General features: G+C 41.8%; 2 protein-coding genes across 2 annotated transcripts; both read right to left on the minus strand.

Annotated features, from left to right (window-relative positions):
- Positions 1 to 15,841: 15,841 nt before the first annotated feature.
- On the minus strand, positions 15,842 to 18,052 carry LOC122434933 (filaggrin-2-like). Its single transcript, XM_043458742.1, has one exon. The coding sequence runs from the start codon at positions 17,951 to 17,953 to the stop codon at positions 16,292 to 16,294; it is 1,662 nt and encodes a 553-aa protein (XP_043314677.1). The 5' UTR covers positions 17,954 to 18,052; the 3' UTR covers positions 15,842 to 16,291.
- A 1,394-nt stretch (positions 18,053 to 19,446) lies between these two features.
- Positions 19,447 to 24,363, minus strand: LOC122434928 (filaggrin-2-like). Its single transcript, XM_043458731.1, has 3 exons — positions 24,327 to 24,363; positions 23,104 to 23,263; positions 19,447 to 22,136 (listed from the first exon to the last, which is right to left on the minus strand). The coding sequence occupies exons 2-3, from the start codon at positions 23,239 to 23,241 to the stop codon at positions 19,650 to 19,652; spliced, it is 2,625 nt and encodes an 874-aa protein (XP_043314666.1). The 5' UTR covers positions 23,242 to 23,263; positions 24,327 to 24,363; the 3' UTR covers positions 19,447 to 19,649.
- Positions 24,364 to 24,656: the final 293 nt, after the last annotated feature.

Here is a 24,656-nt window from a genome sequence, read left to right on the forward strand (position 1 = left end):
GAGAACTTACCTGACATCTCTATCTGCTGAGTGTCTAAAGCCCCACAAAGTCATTTTCCATTTCTCTCTCTCTTCAGCCCTCATGTCATGTCATGATGTCTCACTTCTATGTGAAGGTCTATTATGCAGACCTTTATCTCTAGTGTGGCAATCTCAGTTCTAGACCTCACCATCTTTTGACTGGACATTAGTAAAAAGTGTTACAACCAACCCTTCCACTATTAGCCTTCTTGATTCATCTTTTACTCTTATCATTTTTCTCTTATACTTTACTCTTTCTGGTGGCTCCTACTTGCCTGGAGAATTCCAAATTTCTTTACCGGACATATAAGCCCCTTCACAGTAGTAATGAATCTGTATCCTTTTAGCTACTTCTCTTATCACCTGCATTTTATGGGAAAGTCACTCTATACTGATCCACATTCCTTGCATAACCTTTTAATGGTCTACTACTATTCAGAATCTCTATATGCTGTCTTTACTACTGGGGAGTCCCTCCACCTTAGTTTCTTTTCATTCTTTAAGCCTCTCCAGAATCACTACCTCCTTCATAAAGCCTCACCTTACATCTCCAGGTAGATCACTATCCTCTCATATACTCTATATTAATCTCCCTTATAGCAATGATGATACTTTAATTACTTATGTATCTGTAGTGCCCAGTGCCCTATTTTGCATTTCTTCTCATTCTGGTATTGACTGGGTCTTGAATCATCTTTTGTATTCTTGGACCCTGTAACAGTTCCTGAGACATGATCAAATAAATATATGGGTGCGATGGTTGGCAGGGGTGGGGGTGTGGGGTGAGGAGATGATCTTGTTTAGAGTTGGTGAGGTATGCATATGTCTGAGCTTTAAAATCTTTGTTTAATGCCCTCATTTTCTTTCCTTTTGTGAAACATTAGTAGTTAACATCCACAGAACATAGATCTTCATTTTCTTCTCTTTTCTTCTTAGGTTTATCTTTTTTGGTGCCAGGAGCTACTGTCTCTCTCTCACCAGGATATAATAATAGTCATAACCTATACTGTATGCCCATTCAGTATGTGCCAAGAATGTGCTAGGATTCTGCATATATTTCTTCTAATCTTCAGAAACAATCCTGTGAGGTCATTATTATCATCCCTAATTTTGAGATGAGGGAGCTGATAGTGATAGGGAGAAGATTACCCAGCATGTAAGTTACAGAACCAGGATTCAATTCCAGGTCATTCTGACTCCAACTTCCACATTATTTCCCGTACACCACATTACTCTAGGAGTGAACTTTTCTCCTTTTTAAAAAGACATTTTTATATTTTTGGCACTTGAAACGGTAGTTTCTTTCAAAGTATCTTATGTCCTGGGTGACCTTAATGGTGGAAATCGTTGCAGGGGCAGAAGCGAGTGAGCTGAGAAAAGTGGAGTCAGAGAGTGGCAATGCTGGGGCAATCTAGGCTGCAATGTTTTAATGATCAGAGGACACAAATCTTACTGTTTCTCATCCATATAGAGGACAATCCTAGTAGTTGGCTCCAGGACTGTTTTCTTGACCATGTTTTGATCATTATATTCTTATCAGTAACTTGGATGAAAATTTAGGCAGAGGGATTTCCCTGGTGGTGCAGTGGTTAAGATTCTGTGCTTCCATTGCAGGGGGCATGATTTGATCCTTGGTTTCAGAATTAATATCCCCCATGCTGTGTGGTACAGCCAAAAAACAGAAAAAGAAAAGAACATGTAGAAGATGGCAAGTATTTTTAGGAGAGACTGAAGATCCAAGGAGATTTTAGCATATCACGCAAGTAGCTCAAATCTAATAAAATTGAATCTTACTGAATTAAAAGTAAAATTCTGACTTTGGTTCTAAATTCAACTTTGCAAGTACAGGGTAGAAGCCATGAGTAAAAGAAAGGGTATTGTGGCAGTGGTGGTGTGATGTAGTAGCCCAAAAGGTAATGCTATTTCAGGATGCATTAAGAAAAGTAAATTAACTAGAACAAAATAAGTGGTGGTGTCCTTCAGTTGGCCATTGTCAGATGGTTTCTCTAGCTTTTCATTCAGTTCTGACACTCACTTCTCAATACGGATATGGACAACTTGTTATGTGTTCTGAGTCAAGTAAGTAGATGATTGGCCAGATGGATGGTAAAGGGAACAAGGGCTTTCCAGGTATCTTAGTAGTAAAGAATCCACTTGTCAATGAAGGAGCCTCAGGTTTGATCCCTGGGTCAGAAAGAACCCCTGGAGAAGGAAATGGCAGTCCACTCCAGTATTCTTGTCTGGGAAATCCCATGGACAGAGGAGCCTGGTGGGACTATGGTCCATGGGGTCACAGAAGAGTTGAACATGACTTAGCAACTAAACAACAACAACAACAACAAAGGGAACAAAGTGAGAAGCAGCTGGTGGGAGAAGATTATCTGCTTGTTGTATAAAAACTCAGATTGGTAGAAAGCATAGGCAAGTGTACTTTGACTTTGAATAAGTAAGAACATTTTAATAGTCAGAATTGTCCAGTCGCAAAAAGAATTATCTCTGGAGATAATTCCCTATCACTGCCTAGAGAATGTTGAATTGAATGAGTTGTTGGCAGTCAATTAGTCTAGGTTCCTCATATTGTGGTTGACAATTAAGAAGGCCAATGCTGCATGGCTGATAAATCAACAATTCAGGACTCAGGCCTGCACTCAGATTTTTCCCTCAAAATGCACTTCGTATTGCACAGGTTGCATCTATTACTGGGAGATGAGCATCAGACAAGGATGTTTTGGAGTGTCATTAAGTAGAGGAACATTTGGAGGATGTGTGATAAATCCCTCTTTCCACGTGAGAGCTATGATTCTGTTATTCATGTAAATTTCTTTGCCTGACTTGATTCAACTCAGCTCAGATGCCTGTTTGATCAGTGCAGTTTACTAACTGCAGGCACAATAGGACTATCAATTCCACTTTATGTGCAATTCCCACTACATCCTATGTATATGGTATATGTTTCCATATTCCACTTCCTGCCAACATGCCTGATCCCTCTTGCATCTTAGCTTTTTATCTTTAGAATGCCAAGAATCTTTACCCCCCAAATCTTTAAAATTACTGACCAAGGAATAATGTAGTCTGAGATGTAGGGCATCTTCTCTATCCTCAGACAGAACTTAACTCTTTGCCTCATTGTTCCCAGACAATGAAATGCTTTCAGAGGCATTTTAGGTGTCCACAGTTACAACTTCTGGCTGCCAAGAGTTATTAAGGTATGAAGACAATCCCCAAATGTCAAAAGTTATTGACAAATCAGAAATTACAGGATTTCAGTTGCAATCATTCATTTGTGGTCGTCCCTCCCTTTTCCTATCCAATGGGCTAGAAGGGCATTATGCTGCCATATGGCCTGTGGGCTGCTGATGTGTGTCAAGCTGTCACGATTCAAGGGAGCAGTCCTTTGAAATGTGTGACTGAGGCTGTAGGAGTGAAGAGGAGTTGGGATTTGTAGTTAAATGATTTCCTATTGGAGTTGTAGTCATCTCCTGGGAGGTGCTATTTTGGGGATGGAATTTTTCCTGGTCGAATATTCTCTTGAGTTCCTTGGCATATTGTAGGTGATGTTCCTGCTTAGCTATCTGGTGGTGGAGCAATATCTGGTAGGAACACCTCTACCTATAGCTGGTATTTACCAGGACAATAGTGAAGAAAAGTAGTGTTGATTCCAAGGAAAGATTTCAAGTTGTCCTCAGTGATTTCAGCTTCTTATTTAATATTGTGTGTGTGTGTGTGTGTGTGTGTGTGTGTAAAGGAAAGATAAAGAGAGGGGGAGAGAGAAATGTTGTAGGTGGAGTGAAAGTAAGGATGAGCTTTTTCTATATATAAGCATGCTATTTTATGCCAATCTGGATTGCCTCTCAGTTTTTAAAATACCCAACATAATAATTGGGCAAGAGAGTTCCAGAAAAACATCTACTTCTGCTTTATTGACTATGCTAAAGCCTTTGACTGTGTGGATCACAATAAACTGTGAAAAATTCTTCAAGAGATGGGAATACCAGACCACCTGACCTGCCTCCTGAGAAATCTGTATGCAGGTCAGGAAACAAGAGTTAGAACTGAACATGGAACAACAGACTGGTTCCAAATTGGGAAAGGAGTACGTCAAGGCTGTATATTGTCACCCTGCTTATTTAACTTATATGTAGAGTACATCATGAGAAATGCTGGGCTGGAGGAAGCACAAGCTGGAATCAAGATTGCCAGGAGAAATATCAATGACCTCAGATATGCAGATGACACCACCCTTATGGCAGAGAGTGAAGAAGAACTAAGGAGCCTCTTGATGAAAGTGAAAGAGGAGAGTGAAAAAGTTGGCTTAAAACTCAACATTCAGAAAACTAAGATCATGGCATCTGGTCCCATCACTTCGTGGCAAATAGATGGGGAAACAATGGAAGCAGTGACAGACTTTATTTTGGGGGGCTCCAAAATCACTGCAGATGGTGATTGCAGCCATGAAATTAAAAGACGCTTGCTCTTTGGAAGAAAAGTTATGACCAACCTAGACAGCATATTAAAAAGCAGAAATGCTACTTTGCCAACAAAGGTCCGTCAAGTCAAAGCTATGGTTTTTCCAGTAGTCATGTATGGATGTGAGAGATGGACTATAAAGAAAGCTGAGTGCCAAAGAATTGATGCTTTTGAACTGTGGTGTTGGAGAAGAGTCTTGAGAGTCCCTTGGACTCCAAGGAGATCCAACCTGTCCATCCTAAAGGAGATCAGTCCTGGGTCCTCATTGGAAGGACTGATGCTGAAGCTGAAGCTTCAATACTTTGGCCACCTGATGCAAAGAACTGATTCATTTGAAAAGACCCTGATGCTGGGAAAGATTAAAGGTGGGAGGAGAAGGGGACAACAGAGGATGAGATGGTTGGATGGCATCACCTACTCAATGGACATGAGTTTGAGTAAACTCTGGGAGCTGGTGCTGGACAGGGAGGCCTGGTGTGCTGCAGTCCACGGGGTCGCAAAGAGTCAGACACGACAGTTTACATGAACTGAAGTGAATGTAATAATTCCTAGGTACTCCCTGACAGTTTTATTTAGGTATGGAGAAAAGTTGAAACGGCCTCAGTGTTGGAAATTGAGAATATCATTAAAGGAACATGGGGCAGACATATGGTTTTGAGGGTGTGTGTGTGCATGTGTAACATGTTATTTCAGCTACTGCAGATGCAAGAGTCACACACACCACCACCCCCCCCCCCCCGCCCAGGTGAAAATGAAAGAGAGAATCAGAGAAAACAAAAATTAAAGGACGTGTTATTTGAATAGTGGGGAAATATTTCCAGAAGTATTTTTATCAATAAGGTGTTATTTTTCTAAAAACCATGGTGGTTTATTAAACCCCTCAAGCACAGCTACAAAGATGGCCAGAGGCTTTCTAGGATGAGAAGGGAATGGCACCTAGGCAGTACTGTGTTTTTTAGAAGTTTTTTTCTAAGAATTAGAAACAAAAATAAGAAGAGAAAAAAAATAACAGAAGGGATGATAGAAATGTAACTAATTACCTCATTGTAGTTAAGGGAAAGGCCTCATGACTTAACTTTCAAATGGTTATGAACAGAGGGATTATGAGATCTTTAGAGTGGCCACATTGGCAATGACCAGGACCAGCACTAAAATATTAACCAGTCTCCATTCTGTGTTCCATAGGAACAGTGAGTTTTGGTGGCAGACTGGTGCAGCATTAGGAAACTGGAAAAGAAGGATCTAGGAGCAAGCTAGGACAGAGACTTTATAGCCATTATGACTAGACTGCACCAGCATCACTTATTCAGACAGGGACTAGGATACACCATTGATTACAGGAGACTGTGGAAGATCAGGAAGGGCTCGAACTTGGAAAAACCTCCTACTTCCTTTCCTACCTGCTTCATTTGTATGTGAGGATATTATAGACAGAAGATAGAGTGTATTCTGGAGGGAAACTTTTTGCAGGTGTCAGAGTGAGGTTCGGATGAAGAACAGGTCACAGTATTCAGGGATCATTATTCATTCAACAAACATCAGTTACTAGCTGACTACTCACCAATCATCATGCCTGCCATAGGGCCATCAATGAAGAAGTTATGCTCCCTGCCCTCAAAGCATTCATAATCTAATGAAGAAAACAGACATATAAACAACATGATGTATGTTAGTATAGATATTTGTAAATCATTACGAAAAGACAGATAAGGGAGCAACTCATTTTCTTCCACTTCTTAACTTTTCCCCAAACTTTATTGAGGAATAATTGATAAATATACTTGTATATATTCAGTGTGCAATGCGTTGATCTGATGTAAATAGGTACTGTGGAATGAACACCAAGATCTTCACTCATGTATCCCCTAACATTGCCGGGAGAAATATCAATAACCTCACATATACAGATGACACCACCCTTATGGAAGAAAGTGAAGAAGAACTAAAGAGCCTCTTGATGAAAGAGGAAAGTGAAAAAGTTGGTTTAAAACTCAACATTCAGAAAACTAAGATCATGGCATCTGGTCCCATCACTTCATGGCAAATAGATGGGGAAACAATGGAAACAGTGACAGACTTTATTTTTTTGGGCTCCAAAATCACTGCAGATGATGACTGCAGCCATGAAATTAAAAGATGCTTGCTCCTTGGAAGAAAAGTTATGACCAACCTAGACAGCATATTAAAAAGCAGAAACATTACTTTGCCAACAAAGGTCCATCTAGTCAAAGTTATGGTTTTTCTAGTAGTCATATATGGATGTGAGAGATGGACTATAAAGCTGAGGGCCAAAGAATTGATGCTTTTGAACTGTGGTGTTGGAGAAGAGTCTTGAGAGTCCCTTGGACTCCAAGGAGATCCAACCTGTCCATCCTAAAGGAAATCAGTCCTGGGTGCTCATTGGAAAGACTGATGCTGAAACTGAAACTCCAATCCTTTGGCCACCTGATGTGAAGAACTGATTCATTTAAAAGACCCTGATGCTGGGAAAGATTGAAGGTGGGAGGAGAAGGGGATGACAGAGGATGAGATGGTTGGATGGCATCACCGACTCGATGGACATGAGTTTGACCTAACTCCAGGAGTTGGTGAAGGACAGGGAAGCCTGGCATGCTGCAGTCCATGGGATCGCAAAGAGTTGAACATGAGTGAGCGACTGAGCTAACTAATTAATATGTAATATATGATATATAAAGTTTTCTTTATCCATTCACACATTGAAGAAAATTTAAATTATTTTTATATCTTGATATTGTGAATTATCCTGCAATGAATACGGGACTATCTTTTTGAGATACTGATACTTTAACTAAATACTCAGGAATGGGATTGATGGATTATATGGTGGTTGATAGTTCTATTTTTAGTTTTTTGAGGAACTCCCATATTGTTTTTCACAATGGCTCCATCAATTTTTAATCCCTACCAACTGGTGTATAAGGGTTCCCTTTTCTATACATTCTCAAAACTTATCTCTTGTCTTTTTCATAGCAGCCATCCTAACAGGGGTGAGGTGATATCTTATCATGGTTTTGCTTTGCATTTCTCTGATTAGCTTTCATTTCTCTGAGTAGTTCTGATTAGAGTCTCTGTTTAGTGATGCTGAGTACCTTTTCATATACCTATTGGATATTTGTATGTCTTTGGGGGAAAATATCTATTCAGATCTTTTGACCATTTTTATAATAGCTTGGATTATTTGCTTTTTGGCTGTTGAGTTTTATGAGTTCTTTATGTATTTTTATCTTCACCAACTATCAGATATTTGGTTTGTAAATATGTTCTCCTTACTTGTAGATTGCCTTTTCAATGTTTTATTTGAAGCTCTAGTTTAATATAGTCCCTCTAGTTTCTTTTAGCTTGTTCTCTTTTAGAGAGTTGAAAAGATGATATTTGAGCTGAACTTTAAAGAATGAATTTATTGGATTTCATGGGACAGAACATGGGAAGATTGACCTGAAAGGCTATATGGAAAGGTTTCAAAAACCATATAATGTCATCTTATTTACATTGGAGACCAACTGAAGAATTTTTAAGTGGAAAAGTGACAGGATCAGATTTTTATTTAGTAAAAATACCTCTACTAAGAATATGGATGGTAAATTGAGTTTGACACAAGCAATGATGCAGGCAATTTGAGAAAAGGGAGGTAATAATGAGGTTTCAAAATAAGGTGTTGCACTAGGATCGAAGGGAAGAGACATTTCAGAGCTAGAGCTTAACAATGCATTGGAAATGGTGGTTGAGGGAGGAAAAAAAACAAGAGGCAATAGGTTAGAATTTTGGCAATAGCTGGTGTAGGCAGACAGGTTAGGGAGGGGCAGCCTCAGTAGTGTCTGAAAGGTGGACAGAGCTCAGTGATGGAGAAACCAGGAACAGGAGATTTAGCAGGTGATGGGGAGTTAGTATCAGCAACATCAGTTAGCAGGTAGCAGGATTGGGGGGCTCATATTTCAGGCCAGAATTTTAATTTTGGGAGCAGGAAAGGCATAGAGACAAAGAAGAGCTCCTAACATGGGACATTCAAGGACCAGGAACAAGGCAGAGACCTAATTATCACCACTGAGAGGATCAAAACCGGACCAGCAGAACAGGTGACCTGATGCTGATTCCTGAACTTTGGGGAACTTCTGTTCTTAAATTTCTCCTGCTGAAGGTCAGTACTTGTTCTGGGTGATAAAGGGTCTCACTGAACTTCTAGTATGTGAAGACCCCTTTATCTACTCTGTACCCACTTTTTTTTTTATCAACTTGGACTTTAGACCCCCTTGCAAATCTCCTAATTACTCATCCATCTTAATTCACCTCCTACACCCTGTAGATAAGGCAGATGTTTGGCTGATAATCTCCATGATTATTGCTGCCAAGTAGCTCCAGTACTGACTACACCACACCCCTCTCACCGGGTGTAGGTGGGGGAAGGCCCAGAATAGTGTATGTGGCTTACTATGGGGTCAGCAGGTTTGCATAGTCTGATAGTCTGGGGAGTGATGGGTTTAGAAGGTGAACCATTCTGGCATATTATATATAATTTCTGCTTATAGCAAAAATTAAAAACAGTTATTTAGGACTCTAAACTACCATATGTCCAAAAGAATCACTGAGACTGAGGGCTGCAAAGTCCTTAAAGTGTGACTTCATGAGGTGAATAATGCATTTTTAACCTCATAGATTTCTTCATCAATGATGATCTTGTTGAAGTTGAGGTAGATTCTTGGCCCACCAGCATTTCTACTTGTTTTACCAGTGTTGCCTAAAGTATTACCAGATTTTCTCAACTTCTTAAAGCATTGATTTATCTTATTTTAGGATATCCCAACAACTTGGGGCAGAGTCCCCCAGGGCTGGATTGTTGTAGCCACATGTTCTGGGAAACAAACTCACTCAGAAGGACAATGCAGATAGTGGAGTGCAGTTTATTACACCGGCGGGCCCAAGGCAGAGTCTCCTCTTAGCCGACCAGTTTTTGTGCAAACCTTATATACCTTAAGTGTACTTGTTCAAACCCATCTCCCCAAATTCCTTGAAACTAGTCTGGACAAGGTAAAAGAGAGATACAAAGTTAACCCATGATTCATGTGTCACAAGACTAGATAAACAGTGGATATTTATCAATAGGCCTGTGGTCATATCCCAATAAACATAATGGAATTTACCACTTTGTTCTGTTACAGAGATAATTAGCATATTCTTTTAGGCAACGGAGAGTCCAAGTACAAGTCCTGAGGCTCTTTTTTCCGGGGGGTCTGTTTTTCCATTGGTTTGCCATTTCTATAGATACTGGGCACAAAGTTCAGAGTCCATTGGGAGGGTGACCCTGTGTGTAGCCTAATGTTCGCAGCCTGGCCTAAGACAGAGTCCAGCTCTGTATGTTTCCTCCTTCAGGATGAGATATCTTTTCTTGTCATCCAGATCATTAGTTACACTTGCGAAGTATATTCTGGCAGCATTTCATATCTATCTGTGCTTAACGCAGTCTATAGAAAACTATTTGCAGTTCTTTTTATAGTATAGATTTAGTAATCCTCAATGAATTATTTCATTTTCCTCATGAAATTCCTAATGATTAGAACTTTTCAGATGAGGCACATGAAAGGATTGAATTGAAATAACACTGTGGTCACAATATTGGTGCCTAATGGGTGCCCAGATCCCAGAGTTTAGGGTTGAGAGCCCCGTCTCATAAGTCCTACTGATTGCCTTTGACCATTGACTCCTCCAGTTACCAGATCTCTTTGAGCAGATTTCTTAACCTCTCTGACTGTTTCCTCATCTTTAAAGTAGGGATAATAATATATAACTTGCATGCTTATTGAGGGTGCTAAATGAATTATACATCAATGGTCTGCACTTTGGCTGACATTATAGCAGGTGTTCAATAAATGGCAGTTACTAGTATTATGTTTTCCTGGTGGCTCAGACAGTAAAGAACCTGCTTGCGATGTGGGAGACCTGGATTCGATCCCTGAGTTGGGAAGATCCCCTGGAGAAGGGAACAGCTACCCACTCCAGTATTCTGGCCTGGAGAATTCCATGGACTGTATATAGTCCATGTGGTCGCAGAGTCAGACATGACTGAGTCACCTTCACCTCACTTCAGTATGTTATTATGAAATCTTAACAGAATTGAAAACTAAATGTGACGCATTCTTATTTGATTCAATTTTATATGTGTTTTCATCAAGAGAGAAGAGCAAGAAACATATATATCTTTTTCTTCAATATTTGATCCCCTTTCCCTGAGAATGTGGAGGTTATTGAAGAGTGTAGGGTCATATGTTGGATTCCTTTAGTAAATCTGGGAGATCAGAGAGAAGATTTTCACCTGCTTTAGGAAAAGAAAGTTTAAAAGAAAAGTGAATGATAAATGAAAATACTAAAAGAAAAAACTTAGTGAAAATTACTCTAGGTACATTCATTGTTTGTCTCCCTTGTGTATATTCTACCTTTTGCAAGAGTCCCACGTGGGAATTCATCTATTCCCATTCTTATTCCATGTGATTAGGGGGGTGCAGTAAAAGGTCTAGCTTTGACTCTGAGGTGAAGAATGTCTCTTGAATAGAGCTGTCAGCAGTAGGTGGGCATGTAACTTGGGCCGATTCAGGCAGAATCTCAGAACGCTTGTGGGACCACCAGTAAAGAGACATCATTTCATGCTCCTCCACCTGCTACATCTTGAGATTTGAACTTGGAAGCATGTGTGCTGAGCTACTGCAGCCACCTTGAAACTGTATGTCAGCAGTCTGCTGAAAATGCAGTCTGCAGAGAGGAAAGCAGAGTTAGAAATTAAGAAACTCCTTCCATCCTGATTACACCCTTTGAGCCTTGGCATGAGTACTGTCTGCAGGACCCATGCAGAACTTTTTGATTACATGAACCAATAAATCCCCCTTTTTATTTAATAAAGTTTGAATTGAGTTTTTCTGTTACTTCAAGTAGAAGTAGAACTAACTACTGTAATTGCTATTTGCTTTTTACCATGTTCTGCATTTATAATAAACATGAAAACATAGCAAGTTAACCAGGGCATGTGGAGGAAGAATGATAGTAGAGGAAGGGAAGGAAGAGGAAAGACAAGGTCTCCCTGCAAATTCTCTCATGGCTTCCCCTTCCCTCCAAACCGAAGACTGAACCAATCTCTGTCACATTATACATTTTTTCAGAGAATACATTCTTTTGTGAACAAGAGTAGAGGCTGGCCTGAAACCTCTACACAAAGAGGAGTGCATCTGTGGCTCCTGCCCTGTTCAACCCTGGAAGCTACCTAGCAGTCTAAGCCTGGTTCCTATTTTAAAAATGATTTAATTTTCCCTTTTCTAACTTTCTTTTTATCTTCTGAAGTCAGAAATGCAGAAACCATTTTTCCCCCTCAGATCTTCTGTTCTTTCCTGTGCCTTCACTCTTCCCAAGATGTTTCCTGTTCTCATAGACAGTTTTGTGATCTTCTGTTACTCTTCATAGACTTCTCCAAACTTTTTGCTGACTTGAGATTATCAACACCCAGGATAACAAGGATTTTTTTTTTTTAATTCCAATTGTAAAGATCTGAGTTAATCAGGTTCCTCACTTCATGGCATATTATCTTTATTGGTCTATGCACATTTTATTGGAATGGTTGATTGATTAACTTATATCCTTATTCTTCATTCCCATCTCTCTGTCCCTCACCCACTAGAAAATTGTTCTAATGAGTTTACACTGTATTTCTTAATTTGTATATGTTCTTTAAAATATGCATTATTATTTTTGTGTGCATGTAGTTTTCTTTTATGTAAGTGCTATTATGTGGTAGATCTCGTTCTGTTTCTTCCCTTTTTCACTTAGCATCCATCCTGCTTTATGTATTTAATATATCTAGCTCAGTGCTTGCAACTGCGCCACTGTTGTGCACCTACTCTGTGTACCTATGTGCCTCCCCAGTAATGGACATTCAGATTGTTTGCAATTCTCCACTGAACATCCTTTTACATCCACTAGGGATGTATGAGAAGTGTTTTTTGGAGGATCTAAACACAGAATTAGAGTTGCCTGCAGGTGGGGTATGTGTATGCTTGATTTGACAAAATACTGAGATTGCTCTTTGGGACAGCTGTACTACTATACTATACTTTAATTTTATACCCAAAGAATTTCCTAAACCCTCATCCACCCCAACCAATGCCTAGCTTATCTAGTCCATTTCACTGTTACTTCCATTTGTGTTTCCCTAACTAATAAGTTTGAACATTTCTGTGTATGTTTCTAAAGTATATTGATTATTTATTCCATAATTGCCTGTTCAAATACATTTTCCATTTTTCAGCCAATTTTTTGGAAATAGTTCCTTGTATATTCCTATTAGTCCATTGTTGGATGTAGACCATGCAAATAATTTCTCCCAGTCTGTTACTTGTCAGTTAACTTTGTCATGACATCTTTCACTGAATAGAAACCTTTATGCTGTCATAAAAGAAAAATCACAATTTAAAAAAATATATGTATATAAAGTTCTATCAACAGTGTCCTTTCCTACTCTGAGATTACAAAATTATTTTCTTCTATTTATTTTATTGTTTTATGTTTATCATTTAGATCTTAAATTTTTATTGCAGTTGCAGTCTACCTTTGATGTAGTTTTAGGTAAAGGTCCAATTTTATTTTAATCTATAGCATGAGCTAAGTTTGTAGCTTCATTTATTAAGTAGTTAGTCATTCTCCCCTTAATATGTGGCACCCATTTGTGTCAGGAGCCGCTGGGACATGCCCAGACCGTGACAAGGTCACGGGATGAGAGAGGAACCTGCAAGGCAGCTCTTCCCCTTGGGGTTGCCCCGGGGGCCCAATATGTCCCCTTTCTCTTTCTGTCTTACTGTTACTGGGTTTCCTGCTACTTCTTGGGAATGTAACATACAGTGACCAGGCCTCCCCAGAAAAGTCCAATCCTATTAAGAAAGATTCCCCCAAGGCCAAGGCCTACTCTGCCTCCTGGGCACTGGGAACCTTATGGTCAACCAGGAATGAAAGGCCTGTTCAGGTTTGCGACAGACCATCCACCACGCAAGTGGTGCTGTGCTTGGGGGGGCATCAGAAATGCTCATGGCTGCTTCGGCCCAGGACATGACCATAAGCACTGTACCAAGCCAAAAAGGAAAAGGCCACAGGCATAGGTTGGCTGCTTGCTTAGAAGATTATAATGTTATAATCTTATAAGATTATAATGATTAGAAAAGAGTAAAGGTATTTAGATTCAGAAGTAGATGTACGATAGGTTAATGTTCTTTGGTCAAGAGGGTTTTCAGTGTTGCTATTTCAGTGCTGCTATTTGTGCATTGTTTCCCTTCCTTTAAACAACATGTAATATTACAGGTATTTTTGTAGAATTGGAAAATATGTAGCATAGGATTTCAATAGTATAGAAGATTTATATTAACCAGTCTCACTGCCATTACCTCAATATTAATAGAGGTGTTTTGCGGCTTCATAGTTAAATATTGTAGACTGAGGTTTTGTGGTCTTAGACAAAGAAAAATATCAAGGTTTTCTTATGGTATTATTCTCAGAAATGTCAGACATGTTTTTTACAGCCCTTCCCACATATTGTTTTATTGTCCAAAGAATTTATATTATATTTAGATTCTATGCTGTGAAAGTGCTGCACTCAATAGCCAGCAAATTTGGAAAACTCATCAGTGGCCAAAGAACTGGAAAAGGTCAGTTTTCATTCCAATCTCTAAGAAAGATATATAGATTTGTATAAATTGGTTACCATTTAGAGTTAACTACCGTATCAGTTCAGTTCAGTTCAGTTCAGTATCTCAGTCGTGTCTGACTCTTTGCAACCCCATGAACCACAGCACACCAGGCTTCCCTGTCCATCACCAACTCCTGGAGCTTGCTCAAACTCCTGTTCATTGAGTCAGTGATACCATCCAACCATCTCATCCTCTGTTGTCCGCTCCTCCTGCTTTCAATCCCTCCCAGCATCAGGGTCTTTTCCAATGAGTCAGTTCTTCACATTAGATGGCCAAAGGATTGGAGTTTCAGCTTCAGCATCAGTCCTTCCAATGAATATACAGGACTGATTTCCTTTAGGATTGACTGGTTTGATCTCCTTGCTGTCCAAGGGACTTTCAAGAGTCTTATCCAACACCACAGTTCAAAAGCATAAATTCTTTGGTGCTCAGCTTTCTTTATGGTCCAACTCTTACATATACTCAGTTATTTTTATGTGTGTCACTACTAGTATAACAATAATTTTATTTTCTTCCACTAATAAAGTAACATGACTAGTGTTTTATTTTTCACATAGCATGGCTTAAAATTTGGATAGTTCTTAAAATGTTAAAAGCTGGATAGAATATGTTTTAAGTCTAATCAGAGGAATGAGACTATTCTTTTGGTCTTTCATATAATTTCTTTCTCTAATAGTGGCTTGCAATCTTGAACGCCCATTGATGAATTGCACTTCAGTTTGAAATCCAAAGGTGAAGGTGGAAAAAAAGAAGCTTGAGTTTCTGACTGGAGGAGAAGATGATGGAGCATCAAATTCTGATTTAATGAATTATAACTCATTTTGGTTAGATTAAATGTGCTTTGCTTTGATTTTTTTTCCTTTTAATCTGTAAATTATGGGGATGATCTTTAATGTCTGTACTAGTTTTCACATTGTGAAATTTGCCTTTTGATTTTATAGCAATAAACTTTCTACTGAAGTTATTATTTTTTGTACCTATTTTTCTACTCCTTGTTATGTCTCTTTCTGTTTATAATAAACTCACATATTTTTCTTGCTGGGGGGAGTATACTTTTAATTGTTTTTATTTGACTAGGAGCTATAGGACCCCATTAGCTTCCATTGCTAAGGGATATTTCAATTAATATCTCTGACAGAGAAAGTCTGTGACTCATCAATATTATTTTCAGAGGTTGTGTGGTCTCAGGAAATAGCCACTTGGGGTTATGTTTAATAATGATTGCTCTGATAATCACAGTTGACTAAAGTATCTGAGATCAACTCCTCAATATAAAACATTTCTTATAAATGCTTTGGATAGTGATTAGACTGAGGAAAAGATAAATGTGATTGAGTTTTGCCTTCTTTGGACTTTGAATAGTATCCAGGTATTTTCCTGTCATCTAGGTGTTCAAAGGTAGAAAAGAGAAATATGCATCTGACCCCATAGCAGAAGGCTGTATTTGTTTTTGTGAGGATGAATGAGAAGACAAAGTGTAACTTGATGAAAAGTTTATTGGCAATTTTTATGCAATACCATTTTCTGGATCCTGTATCCAGGTGGTCATGTCAATAAATTAAAAAACAGCAGTACAGTGTTCCAGTGGTGGTGCAAAAGACACAAATATTCTGAATCTTAAACTACTACATTTTTTTGTTGTTTAGGACACAGAATAAGTTACAATGTTATTAGAGAAATTTTGGCTCCTAAACTATGTCTCTTAGCTTCTTGGATAGGTTTGTCAACAATCAATTAAATCAACCTGGAATATATAAAATTATTTTTAAACGTTCACTTTATTCCAGAGAATCCAATCACTTTGCCATGTAGTTCTAAATATGTCCCAAATGCAATTTACTTCTTCCATCCACTATTTTCTAAGAGCTCAATGATTATGGATCCTTACAAAAAAGCCTTGTACCAAACAAAAGAAATAGAAAACAGTACTACAGTTAAATAGAAAATCAGACTCCCACTACCAAAAGAAAGGATCATTTAAAATATTTTAATTCCATGTTGTATGTCTCATTTCTCCATTGGATTAGTTCTTATCTTGAGTTAGTTTGTCTTCCTTTGGTTTCAAATTATTATTCAAAGTAATAGCACCTTTGTTCTTTGATATATTCATAGAGTGGGGTGTTGCTATCTAAGTAAAAGGAACCTGAATCCGTTCTCTCTCTTCCATGGTAAACTCTGACCTCAGAGTCTCTTGTCTGCTTATCATCAACATCCTGATTGTATTTTCTCATGGTCCCTGATGGACTTGATCCAGACTCTTGTTTTTGCCTTTCCCCACTCCATGTGGTTACACTGCTTGATAAATACCTAAAACTATTTTCTTCAGTTCCCAAAGGGACTTGGCTATCAAATGAGTGACTGCCACTTGACTGCCCATAGCTGTCCCTTGACTGGCCATGGCTATATACTTGTCTTTCATTGGTGCTGAATCCAGACTGACCTTGAATATGTCCTGATTGTCCATCACTTGATCCCTGTGTTGCTAAATTTGTGCTGGATCTTACCAGATCATGAGAAGATGAATCTCCCAAGTGCTGATGGCTGGATTCAGGTACGTCTATTGTATTGAACTCTGATTGTCTATACCTCAATTCTGATTGTTCATGACTCTTTTCCCCCAAATATTCTGAATACCCCTTACTATCACTGTGGGAGGTTTGACTTCTAGTTGAACTAGAATCTGAATGGCTGTGGGCTGATAAGGGTTTTCCATGGTCAGATGCAGAGTGGTTCCTAAGCTGACTGCTATGAGGAGACCCCCACCTTGCAGACTGAACAAGGATATCTCTTGACTGTTCCTGAGTTGCTACTGAATGTCTATGACTAGATCCCTGACCTCCAGTTGCACCAAATCCAGAATGGTTATGGGAATCAATTGACAGCCCATCACTTATCTCTGATTGTTCATGACTTGAATCTTGTCTTCCTATTTTTTCAGTTGCTTTTGATCCCATGTAGTAGAAACTAGAAACTGATAGTCCATAACTAGATGCTCGCTTAGCTGCAGCTCTGTCTGTTGACCTAAAAGGACTAGAATTACGACTGCTTGTTCTGCTACCACCAGAAGGTCCATAACCAGACTGCCCATAGTCATATTCGGCACTCCCATAACTTCCATGTCTCCAGGCTTGATCAGATCTATGTCTTTGTCTGCCACTAATCTGTGATGTAGAATGACTTTTATCAGAATGGGCATCAGTGTGACTTGAATGTCTGTTTGACCATGTGGATTGCCCATGACCAGAGTGGCCATGTCTGGTGGTGTCTCCTGACTGCCCATGAGCAGTTCCGTGTCTCCCTCTCACTGTGGCTCCTGACTCTCCATGTTGAGATCCAGCCTGCCCATGAGTGGATCCTGAGTGTCTCTCTGAGACTTCTGAATGCCTTTCACTGTCGCTAGCCTCACTGTGACTGGATCCCTGTCTTCCCGCCTGCCTGGACCCTGACCGTGTAGATTGTCCCTGACTGGAGTGGCCATGTCTGGTGGTGTCTCCTGACTGCCCATGAGCAGTTCCGTGTCTCCCTCTCACCGTGGCTCCAGACTCTCCATGTTGAGATCCAGGCCTGCCCATGAGTGGATCCTGAGTGTCTCTCTGAGACTTCTGAATGCCTCTCACTGTCGCTAGCCTCACTGTGACTGGATCCCTGTCTTCCCGCCTGCCTGGACCCTGACCGTGTAGATTGTCCCTGACTGGAGTGGCCATGTCTGGTGGTGTCTCCTGACTGCCCATGAGCAGTTCCGTGTCTCCCTCTCACTGTGGCTCCTGACTCTCCATGTTGAGATCCAGCCTGCCCATGAGTGGATCCTGAGTGTCTCTCTGAGACTTCTGAATGCCTCTCCTGTCGCTAGCCTCACTGTGACTGTCCACTGTCTTCCCGCCGCCCTGCGGACCCTGACCGTGTTAGATTGTCCCTGACTGGAGTGGCCAGTCTGTGGGTCTCCTGACTGCCCAGAGCAGTTCAGTGTCTCCCTCTCACCCTTGGCTCCAGACTCTCCATGTTGGATCCAGCTGGCCCATGAGTGGATCCTGCAGTGTCTCTCTGAGACTTCATGAATGCCTCTCACTGTCGCCTAGCCTCACTGTGACTGATCCCTGTCTTCCCGCCTGCCTGGACCCTGACCGTGATAGATTGTCCCGACTTGGAGTGGCCATGTCTGGTGGTGTCTCCGACTTGCCCATGAAGCAGTTCTTGTCTCCCTCTCACTGTGCTCCGGACTCTCCATGTTGAGACCAGCTGACCATGAGTGATCCTGAGTGTCTCTCTGAGACCTTCCTTGAATGCTCTCACTGCCTAGCCTCACTGTGGACTGGATCCCTGTCTTCCGCTGCCTGGACCCTGACCGTGTAGATTGTCCCTGACGGGAGTGGCCATGTCTGGTGGTGTCTCCTGACTGCCCATGACCAGTTCCATGTCTCCTTGTCACTGTGGCTCCTGACTCTCCATGTTGAGATCCAGCCTGCCCATGAGTGGATCCTGAGTGTCTCTCTGAGACTTCTGAATGCTCTGCACTCGCTAAGCCTCACTGTGACCTGATCCCTTGTCTTTCCCGCCTGCCTGGACCTACCGTGTAGATTTGTCCCTGACTGGAGTCCACTGTCTTGTGTTGTCTCCTTGACTGCCCATGAGGCTTCCGTGTCGCCCTCTCACCTGTGGCTCCTGACTCTCCATGTTGAGATCCAGCCTGCCCATGAGTGGATCCTGAGTGTCTCTCTGAGACTTCTGAATGCCTCTCACTGTCGCTAGCCTCACTGTGACTGGATCCCTGTCTTCCCGCCTGCCTGGACCCTGACCGTGTAGATTGTCCCTGACTGGAGTGGCCATGTCTGGTGGTGTCTCCTGACTGCCCATGAGCAGTTCCATGTCTTCCTCTCACTGTGGCTCCTGACTCTCCATGTTGAGATCCAGCCTGCCCATGAGTGGATCCTGCAAAGTGTCTCTCTTGAGACTCTTGAAGTGCCTCTCACTGTCGCTAAGCCTCGACTGTGACTGGATCCCTGTCTTCCGCCTGCCTGCGACCCTGCCGTGTAGATTTGTCCCTGACCTGGAGTGGCCATATCCTGTTTTCGCTGATCTGCCATGAGAGTTCCGTGTCTCCTCTCACTGTCGGCTCCTGACTCTCACATGTTGAAGATCCAAGCCTGCCATGAGTGGATCTGAGTGTCTCCTTGAGACTTCCTGACATGCCCTCACTGTCGCTAGCCTCCGTGACTGGATCCCTGTCTTCCCGCCTGCCTGGACCCTGACCGTGTAGATTGTCCCTGACTGGAGTGGCCATGTCTGGTGGTGTCTCCTGACTGCCCATGAGCAGTTCCGTGTCTCCCTCTCACTGCGGCTCCTGACTGTCCATGTTGAGATCCAGCCTGCCCATGAGTGGATCCTGAGTGTCTCTCTGAGACTTCTGAATGCCTCTCACTGTCGCTAGCCTCACTGTGACTTGATCCTGTTCTTCACCGCCTGCCTGGACCCTGACCGTGTAGATTGTCCCTGACTGAAGTGGCCATGTCTGGTGGTGTCTCCTGACTGCCCATGAGCAGTTCCGTGTCTCCCTCTCACTGCGGCTCCTGACTGTCCATGTTGAGATCCAGCCTGCCCATGAGTGGATCCTGAGTGTCTCTCTGAGACTTCTGAATGCCTCTCACTGTCGCTAGCCTCACTGTGACTGGATCCCTGTCTTCCCGCCTGCCTGGACCCTGATCGTGTAGATTGTCCCTGACTGGAGTGGCCATGTCTGGTGGTGTCTCCTGACTGCCCATGAGCAGTTCCGTGTCTCCCTCTCACTGTGGCTCCTGACTCTCCATGTTGAGACCCAGCCTGCCCATGAGTGGATCCTGAGTGTCTCTCTGAGACTTCTGAATGCCTCTCACTGTCGCTAGCCTCACTGTGACTGGATCCCTGTCTTCCCGCCTGCCTGGACCCTGACCGTGTAGATTGTCCCTGACGAGAGTGGCCATGTCTGGTGGTGTCTCCTGACTGCCCATCAGCAGTTCCGTGTCTCCCTCTAACCGTGGCTCCAGACTCTCCATGTTGAGATCCAGCCTGCCCATGAGTGGATCCTGAGTGTCTCTCTGAGACTTCTGAATGCCTCTCACTGTCGCTAGCCTCACTGTGACTGGATCCCTGTCTTCCCGCCTGCCTGGACCCTGACCGTGTAGATTGTCCCTGACTGGAGTGGCCATGTCTGGTGGTGTCTCCTGACTGCCCATGACCAGTTCCATGTCTCCTTGTCACTGTGGCTCCTGACTCTCCATGTTGAGATCCAGCCTGCCCATGAGTGGATCCTGAGTGTCTCTCTGAGACTTCTGAATGCCTTTCACTGTCCCTAGAGGACTGATCTGAGCCAGACTCATGATGTCCAAAGCTAGAAGACTGACTTGATCTTGACCCTTGTTGATCTATGCTAGGTGATTGACCTGAGCCCAACTCATGATGGCCATAACCAGACTGCTGTGATCTACAGTCATGGTGTTCAAAGCCAAAGGACTGACCAGAGCTTGAACCATGTTGGCCAAAGCCTGAGGACTGACTGGAACCAGATCCATGTTGGCCACAGGTAGACTGTCCTGATATAGACTTCTGGTTTCCAAAGCTAGAGGACTGAGCTGAGCCTGATCCATATTGTCTAGCACCAGAGTGCTGACATGAGCCTGACCCATGTTGGCCATAGCAAGACTGACCTGATGTAGACTCATGGTGTCCAAAGCCAGAGGACTGACCTGAGCCACACCCACCATGTCCAAAGCCAAAATACTGACCTGAGCCTGACCCATGTTGGCCAAAGCCAGAAGATTGACCTGAGCTGGATCTATGTTGACTACATTTAGAAGTTTCATTTGAACCACACCTCTTTTGATGAGAGTTTGAAGAGTATCCACAGGAACCAGATCCCTGTTGACCATAAGTAGAAGACTGACTTACTCCTGACCCGTATTGTCCACAACAAGAGGACTGATATGAAACTGTTCCCTGTTGTCCTCCACAATTCTGTGGTTGACCACATGTTTTATATCCATATCCTTTCTGCCTAGTAGACTGGCTACAGGAGCTAGGCTCATGTTGACCATATCCAGAGGCCCAACCTCCTGAGATACATCTAGGACCTTCTCCACTACTTCCTGATTGATAACCTGATTGGGTACAGCTAGATTGGTTTCCTTGCTCTCCAAATCTACCTGCCTGACAATAACTAGAAGTGTTTTTTCGTCTTCCACATCCACCTGAATTGCTGGAACCACATGCATGACTTTCCCTCCCACCATCTCCTGAACATTTAGAGCCAGACCCATGTTTTTGTCCTGCACAATTTGACTGAGTAGAGTTTGATTCATATTCATATGACAGACCACCATGACCTCTCCCTCTACCACTCTTTGATCCAAACTTGTATTCATCCCCAGATACCCTAGAGGGGCTAACATGTGATTTGTTTCTTTTTCCCTCCAGTTCTCCAGAGCTGGAACCATGTCTTTCTTTGTCATTACTCCATGAGTAACCAGAGCTGGACCCATGGCGCCTTTTTTCAAATCCCTTTTGGTTCTCTGAGCTAGATAAACCACCTTGCCTTCTCAGCCTTCTGGAGCCAGACCCGTGTCTGTGTTTTGGAGTTCCCCTAGAGCCCTCAGAACTATAACCATGCTCCTCTCCCTCACTCCAACTTGAATATCTGTAACCTGAGTTTTGTCCTGATGTGTCCTCTTCTTCACCTTCAGTTTCACTTTCTTCCTCTTGGTGTCGGCGACTATGCCTGCGCTTCTTTGACCCTGAAGCTTTGCAGTATTGTTTGCTGAGAACCTTGTTGCAGGCCATAGCCAGTTTGAATATCATCAGAAGAAACTCAGTAAAGTCCAGTCTTCGGTCATGATCTCGATCCAGCATATGCATGATGACATCCACTGTGTCTGGATCATCTGGGTTCTGTGTACAAGCAATACACCAAAGAAGACCTGGTCAGCCTAGTCCATATACTCAGCTAAAATATTTGGGTAAAGCTGTAGAACTGTGGGAGGCTTCCCTTGTGGCTCAGCTGGTAAAGAATCTGCCCACAATGTGGAGACCTGGGTTCAGTCCCTGGGGTGGGAAGATCTCCTGGAGAAGGGAAAGGCTACCCACTCCAGGATTCTGGCCTGGAGAATTCCATCTGCTGTATAATCCATGGGATTGCAAAGAGTCGGGCATGACTGAGGGAATGTTTGATGTTAGGTATTTTAATCCAATCAAGAAATACTTTAGGCTAAAACAGCCTAACAACACCTAGCAAGTGTGAAGAGGTAATAAAAAAGAATAAAGGCCATTGGAATCCACAGCACATACAGTTCAAGGACCTAAGCTAGAGAAGTAGATACTCAGGTATGGCAAATAAGGGGGAGTTGAATAAACCAAATTCAGTACCTGGTGTTTTTAACATACATTTTAAGCCTTGCCTGCTAATATATTCTATGTTATGATCTATAATTTTGAAGTTAATAACTGAGTCCTTTCCAAGTAAATAGGAAAAAAAATTCTTGTATTTTGTTTTCAGGTTTTAGTCACCTTGGTTATTTGATCAATACCCCTAATACATGTTTTACCTCTCTATATCTTTTCTTCCTCATTTGCTGGGGTAATTTATAAATTGATAGCGCAAATTTATCGTATGCTTTTTTAGAAGGAAAAACCTGGGGACATGAAAATGTCTGACAGTCTGTATGGTGGGAGGAAGAAAATGATCACCTCTTTAAAAATAAATGCTGCTTCAACAGCCTTTCTGATGTCCCCCAAAAGTACCACTCATAGTGTGAGCTCAAAGACCATGGGGATTGTGCACTTTTTAGCTATTCCTTGGTCATAAAACAGAGAATGTACAGGATGCTAGTAGTTTTCAGTCCTGGTACATGGTCCTCACCTTCAGAATCGGACGAAACTCTTTCTCCAGAAGTTCCTTTAGTTCATCCTTGCTCAGTGTGGCACACTCCCCATCCTGCTTGGTGTATTTGTAGAAAGTATCAATTACGGTGACAACGCTTCTCAAGAGATTGGTCATCTTTTTGCAGGTTTAAATGAACCTGAAGGGAGAAAAAAAGATCCTCTCATTCATTTTATTTTAAGTTATAAACAGTTCTGATTTTAACAGTAATCATCCCAGTTTTTCAAATATCTTGTCTCTTTAAACCAAAATACCTCAACAAGTAAGACTAGGTCAGGGCTGATACAATACACATAAACACAGTGAAAGCTAATCTTGTTAACTTTGAGTTACTTTGCTAAGATTGAGCCATACATGGCATGTTATTGACTGATCTGGGACTAGATTTCAGATCTCCATGTCCTGGATGAATATATTCTCTACACAGCATCTCTACACTTTGTGTACTTTGGTGTTCTGGGTGTTGTCTTGGGGCTTCCAAAATTTCTAGAACCACCGAGATATATTGCTCCAGTCTCTCTGGCTAGTTTCACTGTTTTTGTTCGTTTGTCTTTTAAATCAAATGTACCAGACCATCTAACATGCATACCTGCCTCCCCTCTGGGTACCAGAAGCTAAATTGGACTGTTAAGGCATTTAGCAAATTAGGAATGGACAAAGTGGGCTAACTCTATCTTGGTGCTTCAGAAGCATGAGATAGCCCTCATCAAAGTTCACGAGATATCCTAATCTCTGCCTTAACCAAACTCTGTTTTCTTTCAGTAATCAGGGGGAAAAGATTGAACAATGCAGACCGCAGTTTGACTAGAGGATGATTAGATCTTGGAGCTCTAAAAGTTGCCACTGAACAAGGATGGATTTCTGTAACAGTGCTGGTCTTTTCGCTATTTCAGCTGGACAACCCAGAAAATATGGCACAAAAAATGACTAGGAAGAGAATGTGGAACAGCCTAGAAGAAACAAATTTCTACTTGCATTATTTTCCATAACAAAAAAAATTTATTCTAAAAAGACCCTGGAATAAACTAAACTGACCAAACAAATAAGCAAACAAAAAGAAGAAAAAGGAAAGAAATGAAAAGGAGGGAAGGCAGGAAAACCAAATATATATTAACTCTGTCTTAGCTCATACCCCTGGATTTATACCACGAACAATAGCCAACCAAATATCCACTGATGTAGCTGGATGAGTTTTCTCTCACCTGGTTCACCAAAGGAGAAAGTAGGATAAAGCCTGATGCAGCTTTCAGGGCGACAAAGGATTGAGATAGTGGCCCTTATATAGCTAACAAGTGGGTGCTGCCCTCTGTGGGTTGGACTGATTCATTTTCAACAATCCTATCTCCTCCCCTGTCTGTGTTTATCTTCCTACTTCGCATTCTCATCTCTGTGATGATTGCAGAAAGGCCGGGACTGGCCCACCCTCCAATATGAGAACATGTCGCACAACACTTTTCTCGGGGTCATACACTTGTGAAAAGCAGAGATAATGTTTTAGAGGACAAATGTCGTTCAATCCCTTTACTATCCAC

Source organism: Cervus canadensis, chromosome 2 (genome assembly GCF_019320065.1).
Source record: "Cervus canadensis isolate Bull #8, Minnesota chromosome 2, ASM1932006v1, whole genome shotgun sequence".
NCBI classification, from domain to species: domain Eukaryota; kingdom Metazoa; phylum Chordata; class Mammalia; order Artiodactyla; family Cervidae; genus Cervus; species Cervus canadensis.

What these genes read in the sequence shown, in the direction of transcription:
- LOC122434933 (XM_043458742.1), bottom strand. Translation starts at nt 17,953, where the DNA reads ATGGGCAGTCAGGAGACACCACCAGACATGGCCACTCCAGTCAGGGAC.
- LOC122434928 (XM_043458731.1), bottom strand. Translation starts at nt 23,241, where the DNA reads ATGACCAATCTCTTGAGAAGCGTTGTCACCGTAATTGATACTTTCTAC. An exon ending in AGTTTCGTCCGATTCTGAAG is followed by an intron (nt 22,137 to 23,103) that starts GTGAGGACCATG and finishes GCTTGTACACAG; the next exon opens with AACCCAGATGATCCAGACAC.